At 34.2% G+C, this 14,344-nt stretch overlaps 1 protein-coding gene across 1 annotated transcript in view; it reads left to right on the top strand.

Annotated features, from left to right (window-relative positions):
* The window catches only part of NCAM2 (neural cell adhesion molecule 2), a 271,811-nt gene that overhangs the window by 228,927 nt on the left and 28,540 nt on the right, over window positions 1-14,344 (top strand). The window contains exons 13-15 of the mRNA XM_041414781.1: window positions 624-743; window positions 2,768-2,889; window positions 10,639-10,819. Coding sequence (XP_041270715.1) covers window positions 624-743; window positions 2,768-2,889; window positions 10,639-10,819 — 423 coding nt within the window. The remainder of the gene's footprint in view (window positions 1-623; window positions 744-2,767; window positions 2,890-10,638; window positions 10,820-14,344) is intronic.

Genomic DNA, 14,344 nt, shown 5'->3' with positions numbered 1-14,344 from the left:
CTCCTGCCTCTCCTTCTGCACTGACCTGAGTGTCTGCAGGGCTGTTCCTCCCACATCCTCATCCTGCTCTTCTCTTGCCACAATACATCTGCACAATAACATTTTCCTTCTTAAATATGTTATCACAGAATGTTACCATCACTGGTGGGCTCAGAGCTGGCCAGCAGTGGGTCCAACCTGGATCCAGCTAGGATTGGCTCTGTCAGACATGGGAGAAGCTTCTGGCACCTTCTCCTAGAAGCCGCCCCTGTAGCAGCCTTGCTACAAAAACCTGTGAGTGCAAACCCAATACGCTGTGCTCACAATCTGAACACAAGATATAGCTCCCCATCAAGGTTCTTAATTGTTGCCCAACACTGACTTCACTGTTCCTGCAGAAGCATAACTTCCTCAGTCACAGCAATGATTTTATGCAGATGAAAAAAGGGACTATTAGCACTCAACAAAAAGCTGATGTACTGTGATAAAACCAATGTACTGTCAGAATATGAGACTTGTTATTTACAAGTGAAGAAAGAAAATTACGAATTTGTCTTCTTTTTATAAATTTATTACTTCATCAAATTTTATTCCTTTTTTTTTTTTTTTTTTTTTTTTTTTTTTTTTTTTTTTTTTGCCTTTAGCTATGGTTGTTCTGAGCAATTTGGAACCAAACACAACCTATGAAATCAAAGTAGCTGCCGTAAATGGAAAAGGGCAAGGAGAGTATAGCAAAATTGAGATCTTTCAGACCTTACCTGTCCGTGAGTAATACTTGTGCTGTTAAATGAAAGTTGTTATTATTGCTATTATTATTATATCTCTAGATTTGAGTTATGATCCACTGTAGATAATGTTTCATGTTTCTAATCCACTCCCCAGTGTATTATATCAGTTTTTACATTGTTTCTCAGAAATCATGTTTTGTTATTCCACCCTGCAAGAAGTATGAGTGTACTTAAATTGGAGACTTTTATCCCATTATCTTACTTTTTTTGAGATTCAGAAAAGCCTTTATGATGTAATGGAGCACAAACCATGAGAGATGTTAGAATAAGGAGTTTTTCTTATTCATAGCACTCAGGATATTATCCACATCTAAGAGAAGTGATTTAACCATTTCTGGAGACATTTCTTCACCAAATTATGGTGCTATTCTTCTGCAATTATCAAGCCTCAAATAGAAATCTTAAGCTATGGAAGAAATGATGAGAATAAATTGTTTTAACCATGGCTACATGCAAATGAGAAATTCTATGAAACCAATTTTGTATTTGTACTAACTATAGGCCAGAGGTTCAGATTAAAATATTAAAGGCAAATGAAAAATATTTTTGTCAAATTATCTTTAAATAGAAACAACAGTAAGTAAATTAAACACATAAAGAGAAGAAAAGCAAAGGAACTACCAGATGGCAGTGTACAGCAATCAAACAGATATGCTGAAACACATCAGCAGCTATTGCCAGACCAGTCTGTCATAAATCTGTTGCAATGGAACTGTTTCCTGAATAGGGCATTACTCAGTGTAGCTAATACTGGCTCTAAGGGAATGAACAATAAAAGCAATGCAACTACAAAGAACACAACATATTTCTGTGATATTATATTGCATTACATTATATATTATGTTAATTATATTAATTATATTAATTATATTATATTATATTATTGTTTATTATATTTATTATGCTATATTGCATAATACATTTCTTTTGTCCCAAAACAGTAACTTGACATCTTTCAAATTTCTTTTTCATTGAAGCATATACATATTCTAAATATATTCCAGGACAGCTAAAATAATTTCCTATTACTCCTATCAGTATACTTGATGGAAGAGTGACAGAAATTGAAAGACATTATACATATTTATATACATTTTATATTATATATATTTTATATATATATATATATATATATATATATATATATACACGTTATCTGATAGAAAACTAAATAAGTTTTATGTTGTGATCTAAGTTTATCCTTACTTTAGTATTTCTAAAGGAACAGTATCTCTCTGGGTAAATGCACCTTTACAGATATTCTGAAGATAAGACACTTCAGTATATGTTCATTTAGGGTCTCTTTTTAAAAAATGTAATAGGTATTGCACATAGAAAAGATAATCTGTTAATTTTTGACTAGGAAAGGGTCTGAAAGTGGCTGTTAATCTTTGATTGTATTTTTAAGACTACCTTTATCTTCTTATTATAACTAAGACATTTAGTTTTAGATTTGAAAATATTACTCATTACATTTACTTTTGATATTGACTTCTCTAAGAAGTTGTTATTCTTAGATAACATTTACTCTAATTTCACTTGGTACATTTATTGGAGAGTAAATTTACTTTAAATTGGAAAACTGTATTGCATTTTAGAAATCTCACATAGGATTAAAGGTTATGCTCAAGTTATGGATGCTTACTTAGAGAGTCTTTTAAACTTCCTTGTGAGTAGCAGGTTACCAGCCTTGCTGAACTGATGACTAAATGATTTTGGAAGGAAATTCCATTTAAAAGTGTTGGAAGTCCCAAGGTCTCAAAGAAATTAGTATTTCTTTCATACTTCACATAATTTTATTTCCTTGTATGAGGAGTCTACATTAGAACATATTTCAAGCATAGTAACGTTCTTATAAAGGCTGTTTTGTAGTGCCTGGAATGGTCATATTGATTTTAAGACTTTGATTAATATTATTATGGACAAGTTCCTAGGTCTAATTTAGGAGTTATCTCACTGCTGATTTATTATTATTGTGTGCTGTTTGTTTCCTTATCTAGGGGAGCCAAGCCCCCCTTCAATTCATGGACAGCCAGAGAGTGGCAAGAGTTTTAAACTTAGCATAACTAAACAAGATGATGGAGGTGCCCCCATACTGGAATATATTGTCAAATACAGAAGTGTAAGTATTTCAGTTAATTAAAAGAAGTGAAATTATGCTTGTTAATATCTGCTTTTAATGCAGAGAAAATTGTTGATATTATTCTAAATTTACCAAAGTGATTTGCATTCCAGAAAATAATTTAAAAAAAAAAGGTGTAGTATGGTTTCTTTTGAAACTAAGTTGCAGCTGCCAGCATATAAAATAAAAATTTAAAAAAAAACAAAAAAGCACTCAGCTATTCCTAAAGGTGTACTGAAAATTCATGCTATCAAGAAAAATATGTTCTTTTTCGCTTATATAGTAAAAGTGGGACATTCATGTTCACCTTTTAAAAACACAGTAAATTAGCAAACATCAAAGTGACAACTTAAAAGAGGCTTGAACAACAAATTTTTAATCTATTATAAATGCATCTGTATTGATAGAAGGCTATATTGGAGTGCTCCATATTAATTGTAAATTAGCTGATCGTGTTCCATATCTTTTATCTGCCTGAATTCCAAGTCTCATATTACAAAAGCCATTGGCATATTGTTGGGAATTTCATGAGTTTCAGGGCACATACTTCTTCTTAGACAGCCATTGGGCAGAGGTTTTTTGCATTCTGCCTTCTAGAAAGCTCTGTTTTGGTGTTCTCTCATCAAATCTGGCAAGTTTAGAAAACAGGCTTTTCTGCAGTACATATTAAAAAAAAGTGTGTGGATTTTTTAAAATATTATTAATAATGTAGCTAAAATACATTTCCTGATGTACTGTGTTAGAAATGATTGGATTGAAGAAGTAGCTGCAGAGCTGGCAAAAGTGATGTGTTTCATTCCAGTGTGAATTTTAAAGAAATTTCCTTGTGTAGTACTTTTATTGAGTAGACCCATTTTACCAGAGTGTTACAGCAGAATTTCATGTCCATGAAAAGTCTAGAAAATTGGGAATGTAACATTGGTTATCTAGGCATGTTAAATGGAAGGTAGTGAGGACTGTATTTATTCACAGATAAAAGCAATTTTTGAGAAAGTGACTATAGAACCTGTTGGAATGTTACAAAAAGAAAAAGACAGTTCCTTTACTTGTAATAGGTTTTTGTCACATTATGTCCTCATACATTACAGTTAATGCAACTTTTTGGTTATAGTCTAGGGATTATCCGAATGCTAAACCTGGTATGTAAAATTATTCTCCTATGTAAATATAACCAAAGAAGATTAGTAGCTCCAAATTAATTGAGAAATATTTGGTAGCCATCTTAAGAGTAGTCTGGGGGAATGACCAGAAGTTATTCTGCTATCACTGATCCCTAAATCTAAATTGACCTTAAATTACTTTCCATCCAGTGAATACAGTTGACATAAAAGAAAAGTAATAGCAAAGACAAAGTTAGTAAAACATGCAATACAAGATAAAAATTTAGTTTTTCAAGATTGAACTTTCTAGTTAGATTACAATGCCTTTAAGTATTTACCACTGAGTACAAAGTAAACAGTTTGGATAAATACATTCATGCAGCATATGGAATTTAATCTGTTTTTTTGATTAAAACAAGATAAATTATTTTGGTTCTATCCCCAAAAAAATTTGAAAATCTAATTTTGATTTTGTGCATTTACTAAGGTACAATATAATGGTATAAAAGATCACTTTTTCTGTGTGGTGTTGGAAGGTAAATGTGGAGTTTAAGTAGTAACTGGAAACTTAAAAGGTTACTGAAGAAGATAGCTTTTCCTTGGACCTCAAATCCTTAACTCTTTGAACTTCCAAATGAAAAAGCAATTTGACTAAATTAAAGGCCTTTCTAGAACAAAAGAAGCAGAATATTTTTCTGTGTTTTAATCAGCAAGAATGAATGCTATTTAAAGTTCATAATTATCTGTTGACTGCTTCTCTTCCATCTTCCCCATTGGTCGTTTTTAATTAGCTTTCCTATAACTCTTGCCAGCCTCATTATTAGCACCTGGACCAATGTATTTGCTTGCATGTTTGAAGAGCATATTTGATAACAACCCATACATCAATGGCTTTTCCTTCAAAAAGTTAATTCACCCTTGAATAAATTTTATACAGATTTTTTTTGTCTTTTTTGTTTTTTTTTTTTAACTGGAAGAAGGCCAGACCTTGAAGTTGTTCGTTTTGGCGGAGGGGACCCCAGGGTGTCCCCGGAGGGCCCCCTAGGCTGTGAGTTGGCTGGCAGCAGCAGGCAGGCAAGGAGACTCCACACGGCTTCTGAGGGTGCTGACTGATGAGAGTTTATTTGGGGTCCCAACCCCGGGAACAGCATGGTTACTGAGGGGGAAGGGGGGAAGGGGGAAGGAGGGGGAGAGGGAGAACCTAGGGGATGGAAGGGCCAAGAGGGAAGCAGAAGTGCTAAGGGAGGAGAAAGGCTAAGAGAGCTACTGATTTCATAGCACAGCTTAAGAGGGAGATTGAAGTGGGCGCGGAATCAGACTTGGGCCAATGGGATGACAGATACAGGATGGTTCAGGGCAGGACCACAGGCTTAGCATATAGTATACATTTTGGAGGGGTGAGACAGAGCATACCATTTAAATAAAATGCAATACTACAATCCCTTATTAAAGCAATGTTACAGCCTGGTTGAAGGCAATCAGTAAGTTTTTTCTAGAAATCATGTATTTCATTCTGTTGAATATCCCTTTCCTAGCATCAGTTTCTTCTTATTATGGGCAGTAATTACTAACTACAATCAGATTACAGCAGCTTGACATTTCCTTCTGTATTCCAGAATATTAGTTACTGTGCAATTTTTATGATAAGCAGCCTCAATTTTTTCATGCTGTTGTACTAAGAAAGTTGAGACAGCCTGACAAAGCTTCACTGATGGAGTCTGAGCCTGAGTTCAAAGTTACCTTAGGAAAGAATAGGAAGGGAGAGAGTAAAACAAGGGAAAATTGCTCCCTGGTAACCAGCTGGAAAGAGCAGTGATGGGAATTCTCTAGGGAAGCGTCCTGACTGGTGCCAGAGATGACCAACCAACCACATTTCTCATAGGAACTCTTTAATATTTTTTCATGGGGGCCAACTCAAACTTCCCTTTGGTTCTTCTGCTTATGGTGCTTCCAAAGTTGGTTGGAACACACATGGTGATGTGCTGGTGTTTCACATCAGATATGAAGCTTTATCCATGTCAGTTATGGAAATGTGCTCAGTTGGTAAGTGGCTGTTGTCTGATGGGGCATTTACCAAGTAACAGAGTAATAAATTAAAATCAACAGGGGAGTGTTGATGTGACAAGGAGGCCCAGGAGGAAGGAACAGTGGGAGTACAGGGGAGAGGCTGTCACATTAGCTCAGGGTGTGCAGGTGGCCAGGACAGACAGACAAGAGAAAGGCAGGCTACAAAGCAGCCTTTGGAAAGTGTTGACACTGATTAAGCTTACTTCATAATGCTTAAAAAGAAAGTTCTGGAAAAAAAAAAAAAAAAAGAGGGGGGGGAGGGGAAGAGGGTTGTTTTGTATTTTTTTTTTTTTCTCTGGCAGGGAAAATTAAATTTTAGTGAACATTTGGAATTAGAAAAGAATAATAAAAATAACTCTCTTTTATGATTAAGAATCTTTTGATAGAAGCAAGAAAAATTTACTAAAGTGGCTAGTTTTTACAGGCCTAACATTTTTTCGCCTGTTTTTGACCTATGATGGGGTTACTATTAATGCTCTCAGTTTTGGCAGATAAGTTTGATAATGTGCTTTGCTCTGAAGCACATTCTCCATCTTTTGACTGTGTTGTTTGATGTGGGACATGTTAATTTTGTTCCTTTATGGTGGGTTCTACAACAAACTTTTAGATATAGAATATTTTAAGAGATGATTTCTCATTTGCTCCCACTCTGAGATACCTACCAAGAAGCAGGTAAATTATTTGCATCTACCTGCTGAATCCTCTGACTTTCTGTGTATTTTAACACCCTGTACATTTCCAGCTGTTTTGTGCTTGTTTCAGTATTTGCCCCTGAATTTTATTACCCATATTACCAGATCTAGAAATCCCCACCATGATGTATTTAATTCTTGTGAAGTCACTGCTTTAAATGATTTAGATTTTGTTCTGTGAGGATTTCTTGATATTTTTTCCTGCCAGCTTTCAAGACACTGTGGTGTCTCCTGTCCATTTTTTCATCACAGGGACCACCATAATAAATCTGTTTGAGCTGAGTTGTCAGCTCAACAATTTAGAGATGATGGAGAATAAGGGAAGAGTTGAAGAGGGTTAGTAATTTTTCTCACTTTTTGTGAGATCCCAGAGAATGTGATTTTGGATACAATGTAGAATGACCATTAAAGAGAGAGATGGCATTTTCTAGACTAGTAGACTGCTGCCTAAACAATGAATTGGCTTTACTTCCACTGTTGTCAGGTGTGCCCTCAGTTTTCAGAAGCAGTCAAGCCATGGTAGACCAAAATTTTACACTGCATTGTTTAGTTCTTGAGGTTTTTTGGTGGGTTTGTTTCAGGGGAAGTGTGTTTGTTTTTGTTTTTGTTAGGGTATTTAGTTGGTTAGGTCACAGCTGTCTTAAAACAGACTCTTCTTAACTAAATTTGGCTGATGCTTATACTATGAAAACAAAACTATATAAAGCCAATATATACACATTCAAGAAATAATGATGTGAGGATTTTGCAGTTAATTTTGTTTTATGTTAGAATAAGGCTGAAGAGTAATGGAAGTGGGCAGTGAAATCCCCAGAACTGCCAGTCACTAGCTAGGTTATCAGCGACCTTTTGTAAAGGAGTATTTCTGTATGACATGAAACAAAATAAGATGTAAATAAAGGAACAGTTTAATCTCTGAGGTTGCAGATCCCATCACAGTTTCTGTAAATGTGGATTTGTTGCTAGATATTGATAATTATTGAAGACATTTATATTAATTCACCCTCCAAACTAGACTATCATTTGTAATTTAGAAGTTTCATTCCTTTTGTTGTAGAACATTGTGCATATGTAGAGCTTTCTATACATTTTAAGTATTAATAACAGAACAACTTAATATGGTACAAAGTGATCTCTTATGGTTCTCTCTTCTGCTCCTCTCTCTTCTCTTCCTTCCTCCTAAGCTGCCATTGAAAGGGTCCTATATGAAACAGGGAGATTTGTGGGAAGATTTACCTGGCAGACCCATGATTTGTGTTCTCGTCCCTCTTTTTCCATTTTTACACTTGTAGTAAATCAAACATGGACACATTATTGAGCTCTGCTTAGGAGAAGGCACTTGAAAATGCAATATAGCTGAAATAACAGCTGTAATGAAGGACATAGAAGTTATTTTCCTTTTTTTGTTTGGTTTTTTTTTTGTTTTGTTTTGTTTTGTTTTGTTGTTGTTGTTGTTGTTGGGGTTTTTTTCCTTCTTTAAGAAGCCATAATCAGACAGTAAGTACTCTGGAAGATTTAATCTCTTTGTCTTTATAACACAACTTGCTCTCCATACATTTTATTCCTCTTCCTCCTAACTTCTGTTTGTCACTCTTCAAAAAGTTTTCTGTCTTTGCACTCAGGTCTTGGACTTTGTTTCATGTATCTCAATTCACCCATTTGGTTTCAGTTTCAACTAAATTATGGAATCTCTGGCATAGTATTTGCAGGTATCTTGTGACATTTCAGCTCATTCATTAGTTTTCACCTGACCAAATTGTGGAACACCTTCCTTTTCACTTGTTCTTCTGTGTGCAGAAGTGCAGCTTCATTTCATTCATCACATAAATTTTTGCACTTTTTTTTCAAAATGGAATCATATCTCTGTTTTCAATACTGTCTTTTTCTGCAGCAACTGTGTTAGCCTGAATCTTTAGTTTCCAACTCAGTATATTTTTTTTGTCTTTCTATGTTTTTGAAACCCCTTGGAATTCCCTAGTATATTCACGTGGCATCTATGTACAATACTGAGATAATGTAGAGAACTTCTGATACATGTTGATATTCTTTGAAGTCTAGCTGTATTTCCTCTAACTCCTTCCATACCTCACCAATTTCAACAGGCATTAAAGTACAGTGCTACATAACACTGCTATTCATAATATCACTAAAGAGTATTTTCATATGCATATTGCAACCAGTATTAGCTCCTTCTATTTCAGCAGTGCTATGAAAAAATATATTTTATAAAAGGAGTCTAGTATAGTGACAATGTGCATGGATTCACTCAGGTGATTGCAATAGAAAGTATCCGTCAAGATATGGGAAAATATCCTTTACAGGAAATACTGCTTTCACTGGAAATACTCCTTGTATGATGAACAAACTGGTTTTACTCCAGTGTATGAAGTTATTTTCATGATTTGTAACTGACCTACCATTCTGATGTTTTTCATTAGGAAAATGCACGAAGTAGGAATTTCTACCTGGATGAAAATATTCCTGAAAACAGGTTTTGTTAGATTTTAATTATTCTCAGAACTATCATGTGACAATACCAATGCTAATGCAGACAAAGCAAGAAAGTTTATGAAAAGGTGAAGTCAGTAGGGAAAAATCGTCGGCCTCAGAGCTGATAACAAATAAATTATTACAGCAATGCACACAAGGGAATTTAGTGTGTTCTGTATTTTCTGAAGACTGGGGACAGATAAAAAGAAAGTCATAGAGAACCTGATTGGTCCCTGAACTCTATAAATTAGTTGCTATTTTCTCTGAAATCTGTATCAGTGAAGAGCAAGATGCTTCAGCATAGAGCCTAAATATAAGCTGCTGAGTGATGTGCAGCTAAGAATTTATACTTGCAGGTATTATAAGTTTGTTTGGCTTTAAATTTTCCCATATGGTTTATACCCACTGATTTGGTTTATGTTGCTGTAGGGGTTGGATGGCCAGGATCTGTCTCAAATATTTGTGCCATGCTATCGTACCTGTGTCTCGTAAGAGTATGGCTGCATGGACTGTCACTGACTGTTATTGGCTGTCCTTTGAACAAGATTACTTTTTTGTTTGACACTATATATTGCTTTATCCTTCCAGTCATTAATAATTGTGTAATTTCTATCTGTACATTAAAAAAGTATTATGCACTCAAAATAGCTATTGAAAAGGTAAGAACTCCGGATTTATGAAATGCCAGGATTAAGTTTGCAATATAAGTCCTCATTTGTTCTCTTTGTGTAGATGTCTTAATTACCTGAACTATGAGAAATTACGAGAATCCTTTTTTTGTCTAGAATACCATCCTAAAAATTTGCATGTATCCTCTCACAGGTGTAGACATAGTACTTCATATTTTGTCAATGATATTTGTGTTCTTGCATGCAACCTGATTTACGAAATGTTTCCATATTGCTACAATTAGTGTATATTTTAAATAACTAAAGTATGTATATGTTAAATAACTAAAGTGTGATATAAGCACAGCTGGACTCCTGAACAATTCACAAATGGGTTTAATGGCAAGTTTGTTTGAATGAATATTGATCAAAATGTAATTGAAATGTCTGTGTAAAATAAACTTCTTACAAAATTTATTTTTAGCATTTTATTATATAAGTGATTAACCTGCTGTTTTATAAAATAAAACCCAGTATTTGACCAGAGAAAAAACTGAAGACAAAAAGTTTAAAAGGATTGACCACAAAATTCTCTAAATCCACATTGTGGAAACATGATAAGGAGTAGTCAAAATTACAAAAAAGCCTAAGTACTCAGAACTCCAACATTAGATTAGTGTTCATAACCTCTGTAAAGGCAGCTCCATATCTTTGTGCATCATGTCCATACAGACTTTAGACAAATAATACAGGAGTTTGGGAGAATTGAAACAAATGTTTTCATCTTTACAGAAAGATAAGGAAGACCAGTGGCTAGAGAAAAAAGTACAGGGTAGTAGAGACCACATCATCTTAGAGCATCTTCAATGGACCATGGGTTACGAAGTACAAATTACAGCTGCCAACAGACTGGGTTATTCTGAACCAACATTGTATGAATTCAGCATGCCACCAAAGCCCAACATCATTACAGGTAAGTTAATTTCATCATGTTTTCTCTCTATGAATTATTTACAACTCATAGTACACTGTGTATATCTGAGCATAACGTATCTGAAGTCTTGGACTGGAAAACGTGAAGCCCCAGATTTTGTTATCAGCAAAAAAATTGACTTGGGACCCTTAAATGGGAACCTGTCTCCCACTCTTCTCTTAGTAATAAAGTAATTTTTAAGTATAGAAGAAACATTGATTCTTCAACCCTGTTGATGGCACTCACCACGAAATACCATATTTAAGATACACCTGCTTTTCAAGTTGCCTTGTACTGCCTGTTCTCTGGTTAAGCCAGTTATTTTCTAGAATTCTTGATTTAATTCCCATCTCTACATGTGCTTTGAGCTACACATGTAATAAAGGCATTTATTTTAGTGCCTGATGAGATTATGACTTCAAATAGTCTTGTTTAGAAACTGTGTGAATGATTCACCCTAACATAGTGACCAAACAGTCTTCTATGAGGTGCATTTACTACATTTGAAATCTATTGAAACTTTGTTCATATTTTAAAGTCTGTAAATAGGAAGGTTTGAAATTCCTTTTAAGAAAAACTGGATTTTAGTCAAGAGTGAGTGAGTTTTAATACTTCCCAATATAAGGGGTTTTTTTGATGCAACAATGAAAAAATATTTAGCTAAAATAAAGTATTTTCTGGAGTATTATGGGGAATTTTCATTTTATAAAGAAAATGCTATGAGGAAAATATTTCAAACTATTAATTAAAATTATGAGCTACATTTTTAATAATTATTTCCAAATTAGATTAGTATCATCATTACCACTTGAAAAATCAAGTTCTAAATCCTCTAACATAGTATTTTTTGACGGCCATTTTTCAAAATGTTAGTGTATTAGAATCAAGGAAGAATTTGCCAAATAAATACAATGGCAAATATATTAAAATGTAAACCATATTAATACCTGTATTTCAATATGAACACCTGATTATCATACAGTGCCAATGAGCTGGAATAAGTCATGAAAATTTTGAAATAACTGGCTGTTTTTTTTTCTTGTTTATTGTAAGTTTCCTTCCAATATATTTTCAAGAAATTTATCTCAAGATCTCTGCAACACGTTTGAATATTCCATAGAAGTTTTTATAATATTGGAAGCATGCTTACCTTTTATTTATTGTAAAGAAAACATATTTGTAATTCATTCATAGACTCAGATCCAGTTCTAGTACAAATATTTGTTTATGCACTTGAATTGAAGTTGATTTTCATCTTGATTGAAATTCGGGGTCTCAGTAGGTTCTGTGTACTTGTTTTTAAACAGGCAGGGTCTTGTGATTCAGATTCATCATTCAGAAATAAATTTTCCTGGTACTGAAAAAGAAAAGGGGAAAAAATGTAGGGAAACTCATTGTTCTGAGGAAATGAAAACATCGGCATATAAATAAATATTTATGTATAACTAAAAATTCTGCATATGTCAAACAAAATATTACTTCTTTTACGATGTATTCTAACTTTAGACTTTTATAATTATGTAAATGATTCCATACTATTGCCATAGCTGCTGTAGCAGAGAAACTTAATTCTCCTCAGTAAATGATAACATAGGTGGTCTCTAGGCATTCAAGTAAGAAGCAGCTTAGTTAATTTAATTTCAGAAGAAAGATAGAACATTTCTCTCTAAAAAGAGTTTTATAGGTACTTAGGGGCTTTTTCCTTTCAGTGCTCTCTCATAACCTCTAAGTAGTTGTATGAAGTCTGTTACACTATTTAACTTCAAGTCTTCTTTGCGTGAATCATTACTGCAATTATGATTGTGGAACTAATTAGTTTCCTTGACAACTGTTTTTCCAAAGCCTGAAAAAGAGTGTGTAATTTCCATCATAAGAACATTCTGTAGGGGATATTTTAAAGTATGTCAAAAGACCATTAGAATCAGCCAAACATTAGTCTTCATATTCATGAGTCAGCATGATTATCTTGTTTTGAAATGACATAATATTATAACTACAATGTAATACTATATACCTATATACATAATGCTGCAAAAATATGAATGTAATCTATTCAATCATAATAGAGTTTATGTATAAAATGCTTAAGTTTGAGCAGAAATATTCTTTCTGCTGTCAGTTAATGCTGATGATGCACTATTTTTTTGAGGCTTTGTTATTAACAGCTAGGTGTCTACAGATAAATTTTAAAAAGGACATAGAAAACAAGAATGAAACTGGGCAAATTTTTGAATGAAATCTTCATTTTTCTTGTGCTCACTGAGTAGCTACAGTAACCAACATTTTCTTTCATATTATTAATGTAATAATTAGAAAAGCCTCTAAGACTCCTGAAGGTGTTCATCTGTATTTGCTGAAATACAAATTTAGCTGAACTGAGTGTTTATGTCTGGTCCTAAATTTAAAGATAAATAAATCTGTAGACCCTATGTATGTGATCTCATGAATATTACTTATGCCAGGTGTATCTTGTTGGTTAACTACACAAAACATAATACCCTGGTGAAGTGTATACAAGCTAATGAAATAAACCAGGGAGATTGAAGGAAGATTGAAGGGAGATGGAAGCAAGGACGTGTTGGCTGTCCTTCAGTGGGTGCTTAGGAGGGAAATAGGCGTAGTCACAAGAACTAAAACCTTGCTTCTAAATTCTGCAGAAGGAGCTTGTTTGTGCTTTCAAAAGCCATTGGATATCAGGCAGAAGTAGTAATCCCTGGGGACAGGAACTAGAAGCCAAAACTCTACTTATGTGAATATACAACTCCTGTGGGCTCTGAATCCACAACTTCTGCTTCCTAGGGAAGTGTGCAAGTACCAGCTCCTGGCTGCAAGTCAAATCCCATCACAATATGATGATCTTCCAGTAACAGTCTAGGTCTGGGAAGGAGCTTGAGGCTGAAAATTGCTGTGGCGTCAGGAAGGTGCATAAATGAGACAGACATTCCTTTAAATTTTCATGTGGTTGGCCTCAGCAGCCTCCAAATGTAGATCTACTTATTTCATAATGTGTGTTCCTAGGCCTGTAAGACAGTATCCATTCACTGAGCCACTCATATTTGTGACTAGTTCCTTACAATTTGAAATCCTGCTAATGAAAGTGTCCTGGTTTTCTAAACAGTTCACCAATGGAAACTTGCACTGACTTTAAGAAATGCCCAACCAGCAAACCTTTTTAAAACATTTTGAGTTACACAGCTGTATGTATAGATTTATTAAAGTGTGTGTATATGTATATATATGTATATATATATATATATACACATATATACTTTCACATATATATATATATACATACACACACACACACACACACCATTTTCCTTCCTAGTTTTCTGAGTTATGTTTTGTGGTCACAATTCTATATTTGGATTTCACATTTCACTTAGGTATATGAACATGTATTTTAGACTCATGCTTGGGGAAAGAGTGGCACTCTTAAATGTAGTATTTTATGTGTTCTAAAATCTCACCAGGGATGTTAGTTGGCAATACTTGCAAGAAGGTACAACTCTAACCTCAGTGTAT

Source organism: Onychostruthus taczanowskii, unplaced genomic scaffold (assembly GCF_017590055.1).
Source record: "Onychostruthus taczanowskii isolate IOZ18803 unplaced genomic scaffold, ASM1759005v1 scaffold47, whole genome shotgun sequence".
NCBI lineage: Eukaryota > Metazoa > Chordata > Aves > Passeriformes > Passeridae > Onychostruthus > Onychostruthus taczanowskii.
The sequence above is the reverse complement of the archived record's forward strand: the minus strand, read 5'-3'. Positions and strand labels throughout refer to the sequence as shown.